The 24946-nt window shown below is 35.0% G+C and overlaps 1 protein-coding gene across 1 annotated transcript in view; it reads right to left on the reverse strand.

Annotated features, from left to right (window-relative positions):
• Positions 1 to 24946, reverse strand: part of DOK6 (docking protein 6) — a 422926-nt gene that overhangs the window by 238721 nt on the left and 159259 nt on the right. The window contains exon 3 of the mRNA XM_023224190.2: positions 4474 to 4588. Within this exon, the coding sequence (XP_023079958.1) occupies positions 4474 to 4588 (115 nt within the window). The remainder of the gene's footprint in view (positions 1 to 4473; positions 4589 to 24946) is intronic.

Below are 24946 nucleotides of genomic sequence, written 5' to 3' on the forward strand. Positions count from 1 at the left end.
TAGAACCTTGTCTTTTGTGGTTATACTAATCCTAGTTCCTTAATTAGTATGCCAAATAAGCTATTTTTCCCCACTGGTAATTGATAATGGGAAAGTTCAAAGTTAGAAATACAGAAAGTATCTGTTTATATTAAAAATAATTGCAGTGTTCAGTTTAAATTATGGATTTGAATTCTCACTGTGATTTACTGAGACCACTACTTGTCATTTTCAATTAAGAATGCTATTAATGACCCTAATTTGATGCTTATATTTTGAGATTATCCTAGTTAAAATAAAATTATGATCCTATTTCTTTATAAATGTTTTTCACTGAGAATAAATTATATAATAACTAAATATTCAAAATAGTTTCCCTAAAGTTAGGTTTCACAAATACATGCATTTTAATTTCAACTTTTTGATTCAACAAGAACCGAGTAAAGCTTTCTACAGATGTCTATATTTTAGGGTATCTAGAAATCTATGGAAGAGACTAACATGGTAGCAATAGCTGTGATGAGCAGATTCTGGTGTAGGTTTTACATGATGTATAGACTGGTCACAAATGTCCACAGGGCACTCTGTAAGGCAGGATGGCAGAATTGCAGGGTTAGGGCCTCAGGGGTAGGTTTTTGCACTATGAAATCAGTATCAAAAGGTAAGCCATCTTGTAACCTTTCCATGTGTCCTACAGATGTGTGGTAAGCTCGCACAGTAGCATTTCAGAGAAAACCAAGTAGGGCCTCGATAATTATTTCAAAGTTAGCAATAAAACAGTATTCTAAAATGACCCTGAAGGGAGTGCTCAGTTCACTCAAAGAACATATGGTAGGCTCAGCCTTCTGCTGAATCACCTATATTGAAAGATGGAACCCTCACAATACAACTTTAAGTCTGGTTCTTCATTATTGTTCATGACACTAGGTAAACATCTAACATTTCCTCTCAAGCCACTGAACAGTGGCAATGATTTTAGTATTGTCATTTCCGTTGTTAAGAAATAATGAATATTACTTCATCATTCTGAAAGCATTCTATAATAGGATGGTGTAAGAGTTTAGTTTTTCAAACAGCAGTTATTGTAAGATACAATTTTTCTTTACTAATTTTTAATATGTCCTTGATAATGCACTAGATTTCTATTATACTTGAATCTACTCTAGTTCATTGATATATTTTTATTGACTTCCACATTATTTTTAAACAAAAAACATCTCATTTTGGTATAGTTTTAAAGAATATTGCAAAAGTAATACTGAGTTCCTATATAGCCTATACCTATCTTCTCCTATTAGTAACATCTTACATTAGTATGGTACATTTGTTAAAATTAATGAATTAGTATTGATAAAGTTTTACTAATCACCAAAATTTATTAAATTTTCCTTAGTTTTTACTTAGTGTCCTTTTTTGGTTTCAAGATCTCACCAAGATACCATATTACGTTTATTCATCATGCCTTCTTAGCTCCCTCTTGGTTGGGACAGTTTTCCAGGCTTTCCTTGTTTGTAATGACCTTGAAAGTTTTGATCCAGCCTGGGCAGGTATTTGCAGAATACAATACCTGTGGAATACAAATTTTGTGGAATACAAATACCCATTCCTTCATCAGGATGTGTCTGATGTTATTCTCATGGGTTTATAGGTTGTTAGGATGAAGACCACAGAGGTAAAGTGCTATTTTTGATCACATCATATCAAGGGTAGATTCTATCAACATGATTTATCATTGTTGATCTTCACTTTGGTCACCTGGATGAGGCAGTGTCAGTTTTCTCCACCATAAAGTTGTTTTCTCCCGTCCCTTTCTATCCTATTCTCCTAGAGACGAAGTCACTATGAACATCCCCCACTTAAGGCACAGGGAGTCATGCTCCACCTCCTGTGGATACAGCATCTACTAAATTATTTGTAATTTTCTGCATGGGATATTTTTCTGTACTCTCCTATGTATTTATTCATCAATCATTGCTAAAGCATGGACTCATAAATGTTCATTTATAATTTGGGTTATAATCCTTTGCTACTTTATTTTATCACTCAAATTGTTCCATCTTTGGCCATTGGGAACTCCTGTGTCCCTCAGACATACAGCAGCATTTTTGCGGTGCTTCCTTCCTTTCTGGCACTACAAGATGCTACAAGATGCTCTGGGCTCATCTTGTGTATTTCATGCCCCAGTTCTAGAATCTACCATTTCGCCAAGAAACACTGGTTCCTGTTACTAAAAACCAAGAAAGATCTGGATGCTAGATGTACTTGGGAGTTTTATTTTAAAATTCTAAATCTTTATGGCGTTTAAATAAAAATTTAAATGCTTTTGTTAAAGCAACCCAGTAGGGAGAATGTTTTGTTTGCACAGAGCCTTGTGTAATGATGAGGGGCTCTGACTGTAGCACCTGGTCAGGAGTAGGGCACTGCTCTATTATCACACTTACTGTCTGGAACACCCTGGTCCTCTGTTGTGCATAGACCAACAAAGGTCAACAAATCATACTTCAAAATTTCCAGATAGTATATAAACACAAGTACAGCTGAATTTCAATTAATATGAGTTTCTGAATGAATAATATCAGTATGTTATACAGACTGACATTTATAAACTAAGAACTTGAGATGATGGGACACAGAACTCAAATGTACTATTCAAATAATGTACCTTTTCTATTAAAATAATACACCTTTTATATTAAAATGCTCTTAAGTATCAGGATGTAAACCAGAGCTTTGCTTTCAATTGGGCCATTGGTATATATTCTGTGATCTATGAGGGCAAGGACATTCAGGTGATACCAGGATAAATGAGACAGAAAAGAGTCATGGAGAAGCAAAGATATTTAGACAAAATTTTAGGAATATATATTTACTCTAACTTCCAAGAATATAGAAATTTGAAAAGGCATAATCCTGTACGCTTTATAATATTCTCAAGCCTAGTTTATTTTAAAAACCAATAGAAAGTTAAATGGAGAGTAGATTATAATGATGTAAATCAGAAAAGCCATCTGTATAAATACATAAAATTGCATTAAATGATTTTCTACTGTAATATGGGATTCAAGATTGTAATCAGATGGAAAGAAGCAATATATTGAATGATTAAGTTATTAACTGAACATGAATTTTAGGTCAATATCTTTCCAAACACAACATAAATAAGATTTCCACATAAAGAAATATATAACCAAATATCATTCTTTAACAAACCAATAGGCTCCAGTATTTCCTATACATTCACAATATTGCTCACTACAATTTGAAAATGTAAATTGGGAAAATTAGAAATTTAAATATTAAACATTACCTTTTAGTTATTTTTAATACCAGTTTTAATATGAGAGACTAAAAGCCCAGAAGAAAATAAAGTGGTTTACCAGTTTTAAGACAGTGGACAGGAAGGCAGAAAAATCATTGGATGATATTATATTATTACCAGCAAGGCTGGGACAGGGTGTATTACAAAATGGGAATTTATATCAATTAACAGGCTTCTGTGCAACTCCAAAATGTCGATTTTAAATGATGAAATGACGTCAGATTGCAAGTGAAGAGAAATATGTCAGGACAGATGGATAAAGGCATGCAAGAAAAGAGGAACACTGAGATAAATTCCAGTTCAGTTTAGCCATACTAAGATAAGGTCAGTGAGAGGTGTGAGCAATTTCAGTTAGGCAAAGGGACATTATCAGTTTTAGAATAATATAACCTGGTATTAACAACATCCATAAACAAAGTATACAAAACTAGAAGGACCATTTTACTTTTTAAAAATACTGAATAAAATTTCCCCTAAAGACCTAATCATTAGTTTAAGTTCACATCCTGCAAACCCTTGGTACTTTCTGCTAACATCCATTATAAAACAAATGCACCAGTGCATTGAGCAAAATCTTTAAAAAGTGATAAGCCAACTAATATATTACACACCATAAGGATTCCAATATGAAAAATACTGCAAGTTCAAACTATAAAATGCCTTGTGTCTCAATAATGTCAGAGTGCTTTATGAACCGAGATACTAAAATTCAATCTGAAATGTATTTACTTGCAGTACTGACAATCCATGAAAGCAACAAATAGCTCAAAGTTCTGTTTTGTGCTCTCTGGGGACTGGGGCTTTGCTCTGCCATGCTTTTGCACAGCATCCTGATTCCTGCCCTACCAAAAGCCTGGAGACACACTGGGCAACAACCAGAATATTGGTCATACACCCGAACAATACCTGCCAGGTATTGTTTACTTAATTCTCAAAACTTGAATGGAAACCCCAACAGGCAGACCACCTGGGAGCCAAATCCAGACACAGACATGTAACAACAGGCGCCAAAACATCAGTGGATATCAACATGTTGAGCTTCTGAATGAAGTCTTCTACAGCACATTCTCATTACAGTAGGCCATCCTGTTCAATAGTGTTTCTTAATCCACCTAGGCCACTGTCTCATAAGCAGCTCAATTTCCTCAAGGGGTAGATGGCCAATAATAGCTTACCTGACTCACAGGCAAATGTCTTCGACGTTTCATCGTGAAAGATAATTGCCACTGCATGCTTCTTTGTCTCTCGGGGCAGTCTGGTTATATTTTTGATATTGTGCAGTTCAGTTACCTTGAAAGAAAAAATATTTTTAACTTAGTATACAGTATGTATGCTATATGTTGGAGTGCTGAAACAAAATAAGTTCTCACAGTCTTACATGGATTTCCATTGAATATTTGTAATCATTTTAAATTGACTTTAGCCAAAAACAGTAAAGAACAAAACAAAATGTCTTCTATTATGCCCTTAACTTTGGTCACAGACTATATTGTTTGCTGCATTTTGAAATGATCTACATATTATGTAGAAGGGTTCTATGGACTTTGCGCTTTTATTGAAAGTATATACCTGGCAAATAATAATAGTTGTGGTATACAGAGGATTCTCATTAAATATCTGCAGAATATTGGTTGTATTTAATATCTCCCCTCTCTTAATTCTCACCTATCATGCAAATTTCCTGTAGGCTTATGGTCCTGAGGTAACTGACACATGTCTGTCAACAAAGTGACTGGAAAGCAAGTGCATTGCTCCAAAAGTTGTATTTTAGAGCAACAGACTTGCTCTCCAGAAAAATGCTCATAGTGTTCACAGACCCATACACCACTTCTCCCACCAAAGCCCATGTAAGATTGATGCACCCAGGTTAACAACTCTTTATTTATTGGGCAATTAATAAATATCTACTAGCCTTATGTATTTTGGATGTTGACTCCTTATTGGTACAAGTTCTGCTACAACTTGTGCATCTTTAATTTTCTCAACAGTCAACAGAAACAAATGTATATTTCCTCAACAACTCTGCAAACACAACATTGCAATAATATTCAATGAGTTAATTTTTAAAAATCTACTTTTCAAGGTGCTGAATTTTTTTCTTCTCATTTATAAGATTTCTTATTTCTAGATCCATACTGTTAACAGAAAGAAGACAGGATTAACTAGCATGGTAAATAGGAAATTAATATCCTCTTTTATGATAACCTATGATATTATATCATTATATGATATAATAAATTCATTACCTTTTGACTATGCTTTAATTTCTCTTCTCCAAATGTAGAATTTTCACAGGATATAACTAGCTTTTTCAAGGCTATTTTGCTGATTAATGTTTTTATAAACACAATAATTAAACACATGCATATTTTTATACACATTTGCATATTATAGTTATATAATCTAATATATAATACAAATATAATCAATATTTAATATTCCTTAGGATCTATTTTTCTAAGAAAATATTTTATTATCTCTAACATTAAATGTGCTTAGTACTTAGCAAGCATTTATACCTCTATTTAACATGACACTATGTAAACTAGACTAAGATCCCCAATAAAAACACACGAAAAAACTAAAAATCACAGGCAAGGAATCTATAATGTGGATGGAAATGAGCAAGTGGATATGTTGGAATGGAGACGGCAGAGAGTGGCTGAAAGTCACTTGTCAAGGAAAACCACCCAAGTCACCAGGTATTTTTCAAAGTTACAGTTGATCGTCTTTATTTGTGGTTTCTATATTTGTGAATTCACCTACTGCAAAAATGTATTTACAACCCCAAAATAAATATGCATGGCACATCTGTGGTCATTTGTAGACATGTGCAGAGAGGTGAAAACTTTGAGTCTCCAGATGTGCACACTTCCAGCTGAGGTTGAGCAGGTGATGCTGTGTCTTAATGTGTTCGTGGTCATACTGTAGACACATGTCGTTTTCATGCTCTGCTTAGAGCCGTGGCATTTGCATTTTTGTGATTTTTCTTGTTGACTTCACTTTTAAAAATGGCTCCCCAAGTGCAGTGCTAGCTGTTTAGTGTTCCTAAGTTAAAGAGGAATGTGATACCCCTTATGGAGAAAACATATGTGTTAGATAAGCTTTATTCAGCATGAGTTACAGTGCTGTTTGCCCTAAGTTCATTGTTAGTAATCAGATATCTTTAAAGAGCAACAATAAAAAAAGGTAATATAATGATCAGTTAATGAAAGTGTTGTGATTAGAGGTCATGAATTCATTCATGGTTTGCAACTCAATGTTTGCAGAGGTTTTATAGACCGTAACTACAATGAATTATGAAAATCAACTATATGCCTTAGAGATTGTTTTAGGGTTTACCATAAATATTTTAACGTATCAGAATTAGCTTTAGATTGATATTAATTTTGTGCCAGTGAAACATAGAAATCTCATATCTACATAGCTTTTTCCCTTATTGCGATATTATTTTTATACATATTACATCTATTAATATAAATGTTACAAACCCAACATTACATTTATAATTTTAATTAATTTATATAATTTTTATCTTTTAAAGAAGCTGAGAGAAGAAAGGAGACCAAGTGTATATTTATTGCTTTTTTACATTAACATTTTCTTTATCATTTCTGGATCTTTTCTTTTGTTCCTATTGACTTGAGTTACTATCTGAAGTCATTTCTGTAGTCCAATACAGCTTTTCTCCCACCACCTCCTTTGTGTTGCTATTGGTAAATATATTAGAACTCTATGTTATAGGCCTAAAAGTACATTATATACATATTGTTTTATGTAATTGCCTTTTAAGTCAGTTCGGAGGGAAAAAATATGCATGTATATTGTCTTTTATAATTACCTTACTGATACTGTTTTTTGATATGGTTGGGCTGGGATCACTTAGTATTTCTTGTAAGGCACATCTGTGAGTTTTAGTCTGTCTCACGATACCTTTATTTCATCTTATTTTTTGAAGAATACAAGATTCTTTGTGGATGTGTTTTTTTCTTTTTTCTTTTTTCCCTTTAAGCACTTTGAATATACTTTCCACTGCCTTCCAGTCTACAATGGTTTTAGTGAGAAGTCAGATGTTAATCTTATTGGGGTTCCTTTGTAAGTGAAGAGCAGTTTTTCTTTTGCTGCTTTCAAGATACTACATTAGTCTTTGTCTTTCAGTATTTTTACTATGACATGCCTAATGGTGTATCACTTTGCATTTATCCTACTTTGAGTTAATTGAGCTTCTGGATGTGGAATGATAGTGGTTTAATCAGGACTCCCTTTCACTCTTTCTTTCCATGACAACACCCAATTATTTAGCTCCACTACTTGCAGGCTGATGTCTTTATTTTTTAAAAAAATATCCTGTGGGCATATATCACTTCACATATTGGGCCAATCCAATTTGGGATCTTTTAAAGTGATAGTTCCTGAGGTCATTGTTTGACATTGGTGCTAAATCCAGATGGGCTCCTCCAAGCTGTCTATGTTCCAGGTCCTGTCCAGCAAACTTGCTGACCTACAGTTTAGCTTTTATCTCTCATATACCTATCATTTTCTCCCAATTGCTTTTTATCACAACCTCTGTGCTTTTGTATAGTGTCCATATGCTTAAACTTTTCCACACCCTGTTGAAAATGAAGTCAGGTGTTTTTGGAAAGAGACTGAGAACTCTGTCTTATGGTCAGCTTTATTCTTCTAGGGCAAAAATCGCTAAGCCTTTTGTCTTGGTTAGGGTTCTCTGGAGAAACAGAATCAGTAGTAGGGGTCTTCAAAAGGTTCATAGACAATGTATATTATGAAAAAATATGCATGGATTAAAAATTTTTTGCACCAAAATAAATTAATAATCTTATAACTCATAAATTCACATAAACTCATCAACTCTTGTTATAACGTATCTAAGTAGACTCTAGTTTGAGGCACTAAGAAGGCTAAGACATCACTTTGAAAAGGACTCCAATCAGAGCAACATGAATTCTGCTAAAATGGAAGCAAAGACAAACATCAAACTTAGGGCAAAGCTTGGGTGGAAGAATGATGAAATTATTGATGCTTCACAAAAAGTTTATGGGAAACAATGTCCAAAGAAATCAGCAGCTTACAAATAAGTAAGTCAACTGAAGACGAGACAAGATGATGTTAAAGATGAAGCCCTCAGTAGCAGATCATCCACATCAATTTTTGAGGGAAAAAAATCATCTTGTTCTTGCCTTAATTAAGAAAGACCAACAATTAATGACAGAACAGTAGCCAAAACCACAGACATCTCAATTGGTTCAGCTTATACAAGTCTGACAGAAAAATTAAAGTTGAACAAATTTTCCACTCAATGGATGCCAAAACTGTTGTGCTTAGATTAGCTGCACAATTGTTTTTCTAATTCTGTGAAAAATGACATTGGTAATTTGATAGGGATTGCACTGAACCTGTAGATTGCTCTGGGTAGTATGGTCATTTTAACAATTAAGTTTTCCAATCCGTTAACATGGTGTGGCTTTGCATTTGTTCAATTCTTTCATTAGTGTTTTGCTGTTTTCCTTGTAGAGGTCTTTCACCTCCTTGGTTAAATTTGTTCCTAGATATTTTATTTTATTTTTTGAGATATTGTAAATGAGATCGCCTTCTTGATCTCTTTTTTAATGGTTCATTATTGGTGTGTAGAAATGCCACTTCTTTTTGTATGTTGATTTTGTACCCTGCAACTTTACTGAATTTATCAAATCTAAATCCACTTTGGTAGAGTCTTTAGGTTTTTCTTTTTCTATTTTTTTTTTAACTTTTAAGAGACAGAGTATCACTATATTACTATATTATTCTTGAACTCCTGGCATCAAGTGATCCTCCTGCCTCGACCTCCCAAAGTGCTAGGATTGCAGGTGTGATCCACTGTGTGAGGCCAAAATATACATTTTTCAGAATATAAGATCATCTCATCTGCAAAGAAGGACAGTTTGACTTCTTCTTTTCCAATCTGGATGCCTTTTATTTCTTTTCTTTTCTTCCCCCCCCCCCCGTTTGCTCTGGCTAGGACTTCTACTGCTATGTAGAATAGGAGGGGTGAAAGTAGGTTTTCTTTTGTTTTGTATCAGTTATGAGAGGAAAGGCTTTAGGTTAGAAATTAATATATCGGTTATTTATATTTGTTTTCTCCCTACTTGTAATTATCTCATTTAAAATTATCTTAAAAAATTAAAATGTATAATATGGATGATTTTAAGTAAAATAAAGAGGTTTGCTTATATATATATATAAATACATATATTTGTATATGCAAGTATCTGTGTGTGTGTATATGTGCATGTATGTATGTGTGTACATGTATGTGTATACAATTTGCTATCTGTCCATCCATCTATCTGAAAATATTCATTTTCCCCTTCAGAAAAAATAGAAATAAAAACCAGTGTCTTACAGCTTCTGAGAATTAATACCCTGGAGAAAATAGGAAGATTTTTAAGAAGAGTGATTCACATATTGTATTTTAAGCACATTAAAGCGTGTTCTGAAATAAAGCTTAACTTTTTAATGTTTAAATAATGAATGGAATCAAGTGACATTTAAAACAAATTTCATTTAAAAAAATTGAAGTTATGTTTGAAAAGATATACTATTTTCACATGCTAATTTTACCTGAACAAAGGATCTTCATAAAAATTATGTGTTGCTTAATAATTTACATCAAAAGGTAAATGCAAGAATGATACACTGTTAAACTACATTACATGTAATAGCTAGCTGTACCATATTATGAAAACATTCATAAATCTGTTTGAGAATCTTTTCCAAAGGTTTTTACTTGCAAACATAAAAGAATATTAGAACAGATACTGTGATTTCTATTTTTTCTCCTCTTATAATAAAAATTGACAAAATAAGCTAATGGGTAGCCTAGCAAAATGCAGCAAAACCCAGGGATGTTCTAACTTCAGTGCCTTAGGCAATCTGACAGATGACGTAGTTCAAACAAAGTGTTTGCTCTTCTGTAAAATGCAGACAGCTTCTTCAAGCCCACATAGTTTTTAGAATAATGCAAGGTTTTTCATTGTTGATCAACAGTGTGATGTTATCCACTCCAGTGTGTACCCTAAGAAATTAAACAGATACCAGAAAAGAAAAATACTCATGAAGAGTATCAAATTCTACTTTTCTTTCTTTTCTTTTTTTTTCTCTTAAGAGACAGGACCTTGTTCTGTGGCCCAGGCTGGCATGAAGTGGTGAGATGATAGCTCACTGCAGCCTCAAACTCCTGGGTTCAAGCAATCCTCTTGCTTCAGCCTTCCAAGTAGCTAGGACTACAGGTGTGTGCCACCATGCCCAACTAATTTTTTTTTAATTTAAATTTTTCATCATGGAATTTATTGATTTGGATGTGAACAACCTGAATTATTTTCAAATAATTTTTCCTTCAATTCAGTCAACTTCATATTTAAAATACTTAAGTTTAATGCTTTCATTAAACTTTAATCAGTACTTCATGCTTTTACAGCCATGTGAAAAATCAATTTAAAAATACATATTAATTTTTTAATGATGCAATAATTTACTGATATTACTGAAAAGCTCAAGGATTTCACAATTTTAATAAATGTTGATAATTTTTTATATTATGTTGACAGGTTTTAGACTAATGAAAACATAATTTTAAAACGTTTTATAATTATTTTAAAAGCTTTCTTTATGTAAGTAAATACAGAGTTTTCCATGGTAGTCAATCCATATAGTATTGACAGTAAAAAAAGAAATGAAGATAGGATATTCAAATATATTAGATCTTGTCCTAAATTTTCATGGTTTAACATTTCTTTTAAGTAGAATTTGGTTAGGCACAGTGGCATGATGGATTCCATGCCTGCAATCCCAGCAGTCTTGGAGACCAAGGCTGGAAGATAGCTTGAGGCCAAGAGTTTAAGGCCAGACTGTGTAACATAGAGTGACCCCATTTCTACAAAAAATGTATAGTTTTAATTAATATTGCAAATGCACCAAAACAGAGTGGAAATGAAAACAAGCAGGAAAGATAGGTAACACAGAAGCATTATGATGAAAGGGTATTGTTTTCACGGACCACTCTGAGATCCACTATTCCACGTATAACCTCCTCCTGGACCCACAACATCTGTTCTGTCATGAAGTTTTGTCAAAATATTAAGGTCTGATAAATGAGAAGACTAATGCCTAAGTATAAACTTACCTAAATGACAGCACTGCTAATAGCTGTTATTTAATTGTCATTTTAAAGAGAAATCCCCAAGCAATTCATGGTGCTAGTAGAGACAAAGATGAAACATACGACTTTGTTTTTGTAGGATTCATAATTTATTTGGAGTGGGAAAATTAAAAAATAACTCTAGTAAACCCTATGAAAAAAGGAAAAATCAGAATTAAGGGAGCAGAAAGGAAGAAAGATCTTTATCTGACTTTGTGGGTTCTGCCACTTCTTTGTAGACATGACATTTGGATTTTAAAGGGTAAGTTTGAAAAAAGAGAAAGAAAAGAAAAACGTTAAGCCACCAACTCCCAAACCTTACTTTTACCCAACTTTATTCATGTGGGTTATATCTGTTAGTGATTCCCATAAGAGATATTAGAACTTATACATTCTTAAATATTTTTATTATGTGTTTAAAAAAAAATTAATACCAACACAAATAGCATTTTAAAATGAAAGTAATTCCCAAATAGTATGAAGAGTGGCAATGTTTTTGCATTTTTCCAAAACTCATACATCTGGCTTAATACAACACAGCTTAATACTCACATCTGCTTCTGAATTTAATGTTTAATATGTTCTTTTGATTAATAATATGAAGAAAATAAGGCCTTATATAGACATGAACTTGTCAACTAACCTATATTAGTCTCCTTCGATTCTTTCTCCAAGCTCAGCAAATGTTTTATTGAAGTTTATTGCGACAGGGAGTCTGATACCAGGTCATATGCTTTTCCTACTCTTAAAATTCATAGGTCTAGTTTCAACTTTTAATGAGTCTTTTATTCATCGTGGTTTTGTATCATCTTGGACTGATCATTGGGAAAATATTGATTTACTCAGTTATGCAAACTTGCCAAATATTGGCATTATTTTATTATACATATTTAAAAAAATATTTAATATCAACCTTAGTCTCTTCAGAAAAGTCATTCTGAGAAGTTGTCAAGTTAAAAAATGCAGATACAAGATTTCTAAATTTTAATTTTCACTTGCATGCTTAAATTTTCAAATTTTCAGTAAGTACTCAGTTGTTTTCCTTGATGAGACTCCCTTAGTTCATTTTTGAGAACATATGTGACAAATACCAAAATCTGAACGACCACAGTTTGTCTGTCAGTCGTTCTTTCATTAAAATAGCGTTTTTTTTTTCCCTTTAACTATTAGGCTTGTAACTTCTACCATCGCACATGTGCTCTCCTCAAGACAGCCATCACATGTCAGTATACAGCAGAAGTGACCTATGAGTTCTATTTATTTTGTCAAGTAGAATATTAAAAAGACACACTTGGAAGTCTAGACTTAAAATTAGTATTTTTAACTACTTCGTCAAGGACATTCTTAAGTAAAATGAAATAAAATTGGCATGTTTATTTGTGTGTTTACTTATTTAGGTAACTGCATGATTGTAAAACACGTAACTGCTACTATTGTTTGGAGCCACTGCCTTGATGAATACTATAGTTTTAATTAATATTGCAAATGCACCAAAACAGAGTGGAAATGAAAACAAGTAGGAAAGACAGGTAACACAGAAGCATTATGATGAAAGGGTGTTTTCACAGACCACTCTGAGATCCACTATTCCATGTATAACCTCCTCCTGGACCCACAACATCTGTTCTGTCATGAAGTTTTGTCAATTCTACTTCTTGAACATTCTCCTACCTATTCCTTCCTCTTCACATTAATGACTCATTTAAACCCTCACTCTTTCTCTTCTGAAATAGTTTCATTATTTTCCCATCAGCCTACATGCTCCTCACCTTTCATTATCTTGATCACACTGTTTTCAGACTAATATTTCTTAACCATACATTTAATCATGCCCCTCAAGGACTTAAGCCTGTTTAGTAACATCTTAAAAATGAAATTTTCACTCTTTAGCAAGAACTAGAAGGCTTTCCATGATTTAGTTGCTACCTGCACATCTAATCTCATCATCTTTTTCCAGCTCTCAACACAAGCTAAGTTCCAGCCATATGCAACATCTTTCAATTGTCCTGAATAAAAAGCATGCTATTTAAAGGTTATGAAACTTTTCACAAAATAATCCACTTGGACTATCCTGATCTCGCATATTTCTATCAAACTAATAATCATTCTTCAAGACCAATGGGCATGTCTTCCCTGAGTGACTCATGCAGAGTTCATAATTCATTCCTGGACAGATCTTTTCTCTAGAACTTGGCAATTTGATCTAAACTCAGATGCCTATGGCTCATTATGAAATCTGTTTGTGTTCTTATGCAGGACACAGTAAGTAAAAATAGTTAATTTTCATTCATCAATGTCAATTACTTTGTTCTTTGCATATCTAGACTTCAACATAGGATATACTTACTTATTTGTGAGTTTTGACAGTGTGGTGTTACTGTGAAGACCACTAGGCATTTATTAAGTGATTATTCCTTTCATAGCCTATGGGAGAAGAAAAGACTGAAGAATAAGATTTATTCTCTTGGGGTATATGCTGTAAGAGGGAGGGCATATTTAGATATTTTAGGAGTTATAAATAGAAGAACAAACATCATTGAGAAGCTTTGCTTCAATTTTAGTTCAAAAGGTTAATAGGATTTTACTTGTTCTACCATTACTACCATTTAAGTGGAGGTATATGATATGGGCTTAAGGACTTAGCGATATTTTTTCCAGTTAAGCCCAAGTCTTTCAGTTATTTTATTTGCATGCTTGGTAACATTTAGAATACATAAGTTGTATCTGTGCATTTTAAAAGCATCATGCTATTTATTTTATGCATCTTTTCTTTTAGCCTAACTGCAAATTAAGTGGAATATTACCACTTAATGAAGATCTTACTCACTACAATTGCATTTACACTATTTACTACATACATAAATAGGCAAAACCCCAATTTACTATAATTATTAGTTTTAATGTGTCTCTTTTCAGCTTGCATCGTGATAATTGAGATTAGATTATCTGTCCATTAAAGCACTAACATTCTTTCTTTAAACCTTTTTGAAAAGTGAAATTACTTTCTAGATTTTTTCAAGTAGAGTCAAATGAATTAGAACATAAATTTTACTATTCTTTCTTAGTAATCTCACTAATAATTCTTATTAACCTGGGTATTTTACTAATCTTCTATGGTTGTTTTAATTAAGTCAAAGATTTTACTTTTGAGAGTAAAATAGTACCTTTTAGGAGCAAGTTTAATAAAACTTCACTTTATTAGGATGGAAAATATTTATTTTCTACTAAGAAAAGAAAATCAAAAGTTTACTGCATTTTCATTATTACAATAAATGTAGGTTAATCTCTCTATGCTTGAATCCTAAGCTTTCATAACAATTTAAATATTTGTATTACCTCATACATTATATGCTTCAATATCTGGATCATGAAATTTGCATAGAAATTTTACTATTGCTTTTTTCCAACTAAATTTATATCAATTTTCCAGCAGCTGCTTCCTTATATTTGCCTCCTGTTGCTGATAAAAATGAAAGCGTACAACAAAAGAAATCAATTTAATTCATTCTTAAAGCTACCTGTGACAGACATGTGCTCTGACACAATTCTTCCATAGCTCACCACTTGACTCTCCTAATATGTTTATTATTAATAATTACTAGCTTAATCTTTTATATCTTTGACATAAACCACGTTATGAAATGCCTCATCTAAAAATGAATAATTATATCAATATAATTATAGCCATAATTATATTATAATTAACCGTAATACTCACTCCATTGGCTGTCTACTCAACATCCAGCTCCAATTCCTCAATTCTTACCAGAACCTGATTTTGTTCCATTATTTGCCTCTCCAACAAGCAGCCCGTGTGTGTCCTGGTGGGAATCTCTCAGCCCTAGTATCTCGACACAACTCATTATTCCAAGGGTAGAGTTTCCTTGCTTGTGATTAGTTTAGAAATGGGAATATGAGCCACATATGGCTAATGTGATGTGAATAGAAGTCTCCTCGTGGTAGCTTCATGATAAAACCAGCCTTCTTCTCTAGTGCTACTGCCCTATTTGAATGTCATAACTAAGAAATGCTACAGCTGCCACTCTGCTAGATTGAGGAGGATGAGGCAATCCTAAGATGGAAGAACACAGATAAAGGAAACAAAGACATGTTTTAATGGTTTAGCAGGAGTTACTGAATCAAGCAACCTTGAAGCCACTTTCTTTTTCTGCTGTAATATATAATAATGCACATTTGAAACTTGTGTGCACTGGGTTGAGCTTGCCTCATTTTACAAACGGCAAAATGGCTATCCTGATTTGGGTCTCTATCACACAGTTAAAGTCAGAGAGAGAATAAGGGCCACATTTCTTAGTTCTCAGGCTAGTACACTTTCCACCATTTCCTGCAACAGTCATTACTCTGAGAGTCATATGATTTATCAGTGGTAAATATGAGCTAAATAAGTTATTACAGAGAAGGATTCAACTATAAAAGAGACTCAAATTGCAGGGATGATGAAAAGAAGCCCAGAAAAACCTCATTACCTTATTATGCCTAAGTTATTATGAGATTGTCTATTATATAACAGAAAGAGAATCTATATTCAAGTCTGGGAAATACAGAAAATCACTATATAGAAATATAGGCACTGAAGTAGAAAATCTTTGCACTTCTTGTGTGTGTGTGTTTAAATCTACCACATCTAATAATGTGCTCCACTGACTCCAAAAACAAAAATTCACAAAACAACTCGGTCAGTTACAACATCACTCTTACTTTGAGAGTTGCAATCTTACTCCACAGATATTATCAGATACTCTACAGCTACTATGACTCAGTAGAGGGACAAACTTAAATCTCTTAATTATTATAATGGGTTGCACAGGGGCCCCTGAGAAGATATGTTCAAGTCTTTGTCCCTAGAACCTGTGTATGTGCCCTTATTTGGAAAAAGGGTCTTTGTAGATGTAATTAAGTTAAGGACCTTGAGAGGACATCATTCTGAATTTAGCGTAGGCCTTAAATCTAACAACAAGTGTCTTTACCAGAGACGAGCAGAGGGAGATTCGAGACAAAGACACAGGGAGAGGGCCTGAGAAGATGGAGGCAGAGATAGAAGCTATGCTGTGCTAACCAGGGAAGGCCTGGAACCACCAGATGCTGAACAAGGCAAGCGAGGAGACTCCCTTGGAAGCTTTGGGAAAGTGTGGCCCTGCAGACACCTTGGTTTCTGACTTTTGGCATCCAGAACTATAAGAGAATAAATTTCTGTGTTTTTAAGCCACCAAGTTTTTGGTAATTTGTGAGGCCAGCCCCAGTGACTACAATGACACAGGATTATGAGAAGATAAGCAGTGCCATCTGTATCAGAGTTAGTTATACATGAATGTAAAATAGCAGGACAACCACGAAAAGTTTCTATATAGCCCCATTTCTCCAGTAAGATATTTGTTTCTTTAAAAGCAATGGATACATCCCTGTTTATTCAGTGTCACCTAAAGGCATTAAATATGCTTTTCTTTTTTACTTACTTATTTTTGATTACTAAGAAGTCCACACAGCTCTCCAATGTGCTTCCCCCAGAGGCTGGGCAGGTGACTGACGGCAGCCTGTGGGAGGTGAAGGTCCATTCGGGCAAGAGCTCCTTGTCAACGAGCCCTGTCAGTATCAGAGCCCCAGGAGGAAATGCAGGCAAAAGGCAGTAGAGCACAAAGCCTCTCTTTGGAAAAATAATTTATTGCTATCTGATGGGGGCCACAGCAAGCAGCATAGCTGACCTGTTACTGAGCTGGTGAGCTCTTCATCTGCCCTCTGGGGCTCCCTCCTCTCCACTGGGAAACTAGCCAGTAGGGCCCGAGGACATCGCCTGCAGGAGAGGTCATTCAGAGGCTCATATGGGAAGTTCTGCATGTTTCAGAGGGTATGGCTTGCTCTGTTCTTTGTAACCAATCATATTTTATTTTATTTTTTCTGGTTTGGGCACATTAACAAGGAACAAAACAGTAGCATGGCAGAGGGCCTGCTATCAACCTGAAACCCTAGGCTGAATGACCCTGGAGAAGACAGCCAGTGGGTCCACTCTTCCCTGTAATAAAACTATGAGAAGTCTGCAGGTCGCCCTCCTCAAACAGATAAAACATTTATCTGTCAAAAAGCTCCTTTATACTCCTGTGGTCTATCATCAAAACTTGATTTTCACAAAGATCTCGAGAAAATATGTGGCTAATATTTAAGCAAGTCATTATGCCAGTTGTGGTTTCTGTAACTGCTTCTTGTTGGCATTTCTGGAATCAAAACAGGGTTGTTTACTTGTTTAATAAAGAAGTTTGCTGTTTACTGCACACATCTGACAGCTGGGAAGATCTACCATGAGTCGACCAGGATTGCTGACCTACCATTATATGTAAGACAGAAAATACAGAAAGATCAAGTTCTGGTGGCATGAAAAAAACTGACAACAGCTTGAGAGATCATTGCCTTAAAAATGGTGTTGCAGCTGTTCAAAAGATACAAGGCTATGATTAGGGACAGATTGCTGACATACATCAACTTTTAAAAGTGTCACAAGCTGGGTTCTAAGTGGAAATAAAAATGGAGAAGCTTAGGAGAAACTGCTTGCATGTGATGACATTGTATCAGTCTACGAAAGGTATTCAAGTTCAAATCACAGACAACCCCTTCAACTTGGTTCTCAGGCAAGATTACACAGATGCTACAAGCAGTGCAGTGTATCCCTACACACAACCCTAACTGGTTTTGGAAGCACATTAACATTTGTCCAGTAAATTATATTGTCCAGTGGAAAAAAAAAAGACAAATTCGATCACAGGTGACAAAATTATCTGACAAGGAAGTTAAGCAGTAAACCGATCACTCTCATAAGCAAAGATATGGAAGTTACATGAAATAAAACAATGGTTAAGCTATTTTATGTTATCTGTGTGGCCCTATAATACACACATCTACTATCAACAGCAAACAAAATAGACACTTTCCTTCTAGCACATTTGGAATATTTGTAAAAACTGAAAAGATGGTGATAAAAAAGTCTCAATAAATTCAAAAGAACAAAATTATACAAATTATATCCTATCGCCATAATAGTCATTAAAATCTATTATAATAAGATAATTAAATATTCTACATATATAAAAATAAATAGCAAATTTCTAAAAAACATGAGTTTAAAGGAAATTATAAGTTAAATTACAAAACATGTAGATTTTAACAAAAATTGAACAGTATATATTAAAATTTAAGAAAGGAAAACATGTAGCTTTAAAAATATTTTTATGAACAAAACAGGTTGACAGCAAAGAATTTAGACACTCAGTTGAAAATGTGATTTAAAATAAGGCAACAGAGCATTTCCATAAAGAAAGATATAGTGATAAGGGCAGAAATCAATGAAATGAAAAAAAAATCTAAACAAAAGCTCCATTTGAAATGATTAATAAAAGAGACCTCTGGCAAGCTAGATGAAAGAACGTAGGAATAAATCAAGTACAGGATGAAAAGGGGAAACTGAACAAAGAAAAATCCAAATAGTAATAAATAGCTTCTAAACAACTATATATTAATTAACTTAAAACATCAAGTAAAAGGTTGTATATCTAGGAAAATACAAAATATCAAAATTGTCAGCAGAAAAAAAAAAATAGAAAACTTGAGTAAAACAATATATTCATTTTCCAAGAGCCCTTTTCCAGATGGTTTAATAATTGAGTTTACCAAACTTTTAAGGGACAGTGAATTAATCTCTTCTCCAAGATAGTCCAGAAAAAAAAAAAAAAGCAAAAGCTGCTTAGCTATTTGGGTCTGGTTTAATGTTGATGCAAAAACCAGATACGGTCTGGGCACGGTAGCTCACTCCTGTAATCCCAGCACTTTGGGAGGCCGAAGTGGGCAGATTGCTTGAGGTCAGGAGTTCAAGACCAGCCTGGCCAACATGGTGAAAACCCATCTCTACTGAAAAGTACAAAAATTAGCCGGGCTGGTGGCCACACCTGTAATCTCAGCTATTCGAGTGGCTGAGGCAGGAGAATCGGGAATTGCTTGAACCCAGAGGGGGAGGTTGCAGTGGCTGGAGGTTGTGCCACCGCATTCCAGCCCGGGTGACAGTGTGAGGCTCTATCTCAAACTAAACAACAACAAAAAACAACAAAAAACCCTAATTTGAAAAAAAGTAGAAAGAAAAGAAAAAAAACCCAGATATGAAAAATGTTTAAAAATTATATGGTAATAACTGCCAAACTCATTTGATACTGTTTTAACAGTATTTTGATGGAGTCTTTAGAATTTTTTTTTTTTTTTTTGAGACGGAGTCTGCCCAGGCCCAGTACTGTGGCGCCATCTCGGCTCACTGCTCCCAGGTTCACGCCATTCTCCTGCCTCAGGCTCCCGAGTAGCTGGGACTACAGGCGCCCGCCACCTCGGCCGGCTAAGTTTTTGTATTTTTTAGTAGAGATGGGGTTTCACCGTGTTAGCCAGGATGGTCTCGATCTCCTGAACTCGTGATCCGCCTGCCTCGGCCTCCTAAAGTGCTGGGATTACAGGCTTGAGCCACCGCGCCCGGCCAAAATATTAAAGGCAAAACTGTAAGGCCAATTGAGTAATGTTTAAGATAATGCTTTTTTTTTTTTTGTATAGATGGAATCTCACTATGTTGCCAGGCTGATCTTGAATTCCTGGCCTCAAGCTATTCTGCTGCCTCAGCCTCTTACAGGGCTGGGATTACAGATGTGCTTCACCACTCCCGGCCTACGATGATATCTTTGTTGTGTACGGGATGGGGAAGTATTTCTTACAGAAAACTAAGGCAGCTCAACCCATGAAACATTTGAGTATATCAAATTTTCAGATTTCTGTTTAATGCAGGACTCCATACACAAAGTTAATGACAGATAATACAAGTGAGATGTTATTGCCAATGTGTAAAACTAAAGTGAGTCTAGGGCTTAAAACAGACAAGTTAACCTTATAAAGCAGCAAGAAAAATGTAGAAACTCCAGTAAAATACAAAACAGATGATACCAGTCAATTAATTCCTGGATTAATAAAACCTGAAAGCAACCATGCACCTGAAGAATATCTCAAACTTATTAAGAATTAAAAATGCTTGTTAAAACACTGTTAACCGTGACGTTACACCCATCAGATTGGGAAAAGTTAATGAATGAGGGTAAGCATCAATGAGAATGTGAGAATACAGAGATCCTCATGTACCAGGTGAATATGTAGAATGAGTGGCCATTCAGGAAAGCCATCTGTAGTACATCTGTAAGTATCTACATATATTTAACATGATTATCTCATTCCTTAATATATTCCCCAAAGTTTCTCACACTGGGTCACAAGGAGGGAATACAAAATCTTAATTACAGCACGGTTTGAGATAATGAGAAGTTACTAACAGTCTAGTTTCTATCACTAGGAAAAATGGAAAAGTAAAATATAGTGAAGGTAGACCATGGAATATCCTGTAACAAGCAACTGGCAAAATGGACACATAGAAATGCGAATGGATCTTAAAAGCCATAATGCAAGCTGAGTAAAAATAAGAAACAGAATAAGGGTTATAACATAATAGCAGGTACATGAGTTAAAAATGCAGTAAGTGTGCAAGAAATCAATAGTACAAATGTATAAGAATTACAGAAATACAAAGTTTCCATCAAACTCACTGTAATGATTGTCTATGGAGATGGAAAGGTGAATGGGATTAAGGAATAGGTATAAAGTAGATTAATCTAGTATTATAGAAGCCACTGATGGTAGCATCCATTAATTAGGTAATAGGATTAACTCAACCTGTGCAGCTGAGCTTTGCTACACTAGAAAAAGAAAGAAAGGAAGAGAGATGGATGGAAGGGCAGAAGGAAGATGAAAAAGAGCATTTGTACAGTCATTAATATATATCAACTCTTTGTTACAAAAAGGCCAGTTTACTTTCCTAAACTTATGAGATCAACCCTAGGTGAGATCTACAAGTTAACTGTCAATCATGTTTAGCTGATGTTCACTTATACACTTATTGCATCTAGGCATATTTTGTAATATTCAGGCTTATTTATGCTTTCACAAATTCAGCTAGAAACTTATATAGCTTTAAATCATAGAAAACTCAATTACCAGTGATTGAGACCTGAGGTAGGCAAACTATAGCCTACGGACCAATTTAGTCTACCCTCTGTTTTTTGTAAATAAAGTTATATCAGAACACAGCCAGGCCCATTTCTTTACACGTTGTCTGTGGCTGCTTCATGCATTATGAAGGCAGAGTTTGAGCTCCAACAAAGACCTATGGTCTACAAAGCGTAATTTTTTTACTAGCTGACCCTTTACATTAGAAAAGTGTCCTCTGGGGACTAATTTCAACAAACAGGACCTTTTTTGGTTCCACCTGAGAACTCTGAAGTACACAGTTACTGGTGATAGTTCAGCAGTTCGATGCTGTTAAAGAGGCGGCGTGTCAGGTCTATCTGCCTGTCCGTTTCCACATGAGAACTTTGAGGTAGATAGTTACTGGTGTTGGTTCAGTAGTTTGATGCTATTAAGAGGCAGTGTGTCAGGCCCATCTAGCTGTCCTTTTCTTAGCATTTCTCACAAATGACTGCTCCCTGTCCAATCATCATGATTTCCATTTAGAAAAAAGAATAAGGGGTATTACTGTCCATATCAGAAAACATAAAACCCTATTGATAGCTTCTATCAGACTTTAATTTATATCTCATTTGCCAGAAATGTACCTCCCTATCTGTTGGACGTATAGAACAGTGATCATTCTGCTTTCTCAGTCTCGTTAGTAGAGACGGGAGAGGAAGTAATGTGTCACGAATGGGAGTTGAGTTAGCAACTAATAAAATTATATCCCATGACTGAATTGCCAAAGTTGTATCATGTTTCACTTCAAATATGATGCCTATCGGTGTATACTTCCTACAGTCCCTGGGGGAAATGTGGAGCTCTTAATTTTATCAGCCTAAAAAATTCCCTCCCACATGAAAGCTAAAGTAAAATTGTAATGGTAGCCACTAGAGTTAGATCACAATGCAGAACTTTAAAGGTATAGTCCCTGCTTCCTTAAAAAAAAAAAAAAAAAAATAGCCTAAAATGACAGTGTAAGCACGTCCATATGTTTTGAGTTGTTCTGAGTAGAGTTGTACTGTTACCAGTACCTTTCCATAAATTAGAGAAAATATTGTCACAAGGCTGGGAAGGCATGAATGATGAGCCACAGCAAACAAATTATCAACCGCTGGGCCCTGCAAGGATGTCAAATGGGCACTGGCGGTGGGCAGAATTCTAAAATGTCCTCCAAGATGCCCCAACCCCTGCTGTGCATGCCCTAAATTAAGTTATGTCATATGACACTGTTTAAGAAAGAGTGGTTCCCAGGTCCATCAACAAATTAATGGATAAAGAAAATGTGCTGTATATATACGATGGAATACTATTCAGCCATAAACAAGAAATCAAGAAAATAATTCTTAATTTATTAAGAATGAAAATCTGTCATTTGTGGCAACATGGATGAGCCTGGAGGAGATTAAGTGAAATAAGTTAGGTATAGAAAGATTAATGCCACACATTCTCACTGCATGGAGAAACTAAAAAGTTGAGCTCATAATGAAGAGTAGAATTGTTGTTATTAGAGGCTGGGAAGGGTCAGGGGGAGGGGGAATATTGAGAAGTTGCTTTTTAAAAGGTGTAAGATTACAGCTAGAGAGGAGGAATAAGTTCTAGTGTTCTGGCACCGTTAAGGTTACTGTAATTAACAACAATATATTATATTTTTTCAAATAGCTAGAAAGACAGATGGTTAACATTCTCAACACAAAGAAAAATAAATGTTTGAGGTGATGAATATGTGAATTACCCTGATTTGAATATTATACTTTGTACAAATGTATCAAAATATCACATTGTATCCCACAAATATGTACAATTATTATGTGTCAATTGAAAATAATAATAAAACTGAAAACAGAAAAAGGAAAATGAAAGAAAGATTCCCCAGGTATGCCTGGCTTCATCATGGAAACTTTCCAAAAGCAGAGTTTTCTCCAGTTGGTTACTGAAACGGAAGTCAGAGAGCCAAAGCACCAGAAGGATTTGATGTGCGCTGCTGGCTTGGAGACGGAGAGAATTACAGATTACAATGGCCTCTAATTGTTGAAAGCAGCTTGTTGTTGACAACCAGCAAGAAAACAGGAAGTCAGCTCTACAGCTATACAGAACTGAATCCTGTCAACAACAGAAGGGACTTTGAAGCAGATTTTTCTCTACAGCCACTAGATAAGAACTCAGTCCACCTTGACATCTGCCTTCTGAACTCCTGAGACAGGCTGAATCAGGCTTTTAACCCCAGAAATGTGAAGTAAAAAAAATGGATATTTTTGAGCACCTGAGTTTGTGATGATTTATTATGTAACAAAAGAAAACAGAAACTGTACTTCAATTATTGTTAGTATTTGAACTGCATAAAAGATTCAATTCTTTGGGATAATGGTGAGACGGACCAGATCAGTTTGCTTGGAAGATGGAACTGGAATGAAACATTAAAAAAGTTGACTTCTGGCTGGGTGCAGTGGTTCACACCTGTGATCCCTGCAATTTGGGAGGCTGAGGCGGGCGGATCGTGAGGTAAGGAGATCGAGATCATCCTAGCCAACATGGTGAAACCCCGTCTCCACTAAAAAAGAAAAATAAAAAAAAAAAAGTACAAAAATTAGCTGGGCGTGGTGGTGGGCACCTGTAATCCCAGCTACTCGGGAGGCTGAGGCAGGAGAATCACTTGACCCAGGGAGCTGGAGGGTGCAGTGAACCGAGATTGTGCCACTGGACTCCAGCCTGGCGACACAGCGAGACTCTGTCTCAAAAACAAACAAAAAGTTGGCTTCTTTTGGCCTGCCTTCGGAGACTTTGGCAAACCAGTTTAGGACTAGGAGAATAACATGATAGCTTCCCGCATAGGAGAATGTCAAATAGGAAGACAGTTTCCAGTATACCCAGGAAAACCTTTTATGAAAGAAAAACGATTAGAGAATTCCAGGCCATTGAAAATCCAGTTACATTTTAATATTATAGTATACTTGAGAGCTAAATGTGATTAACTTGATTCAAAAAGCAGAAAAGGAGAACTATGGGGAAATAGTTGCATTTAAAAGTAAAACATTATAATCTTTCTTTCTCTTCCTCAGTCCACTTCCAAATAAATGGGCCGGGGGGGGGGGGGGGGGGACCTTGTTTGCCTTCATATTGTGTGGGAGAAATTGAACCATTTCTTCAAGAGATCAATTTATGTGTGACAATATTCTGAGTAGAAAAATGAAACAGTTATGATCAAAACAAGTAATTTCACTGTCTCAAAGCCCCCAGTTCTCTAGTTAAGGACCTGCTCTCAAATAAAATTAGTTTGGTGTTTTTTTCTCAGTCTGCAAATTAAGATCCTTCAAAGGTCAATTAAAATCGTACTGTTGTTTTGCACTGAAGTAAATAAAGAGCTTTAAACA

This window comes from Piliocolobus tephrosceles, chromosome 18, assembly GCF_002776525.5.
Source record: "Piliocolobus tephrosceles isolate RC106 chromosome 18, ASM277652v3, whole genome shotgun sequence".
Taxonomy (NCBI): Eukaryota; Metazoa; Chordata; class Mammalia; order Primates; family Cercopithecidae; genus Piliocolobus; species Piliocolobus tephrosceles.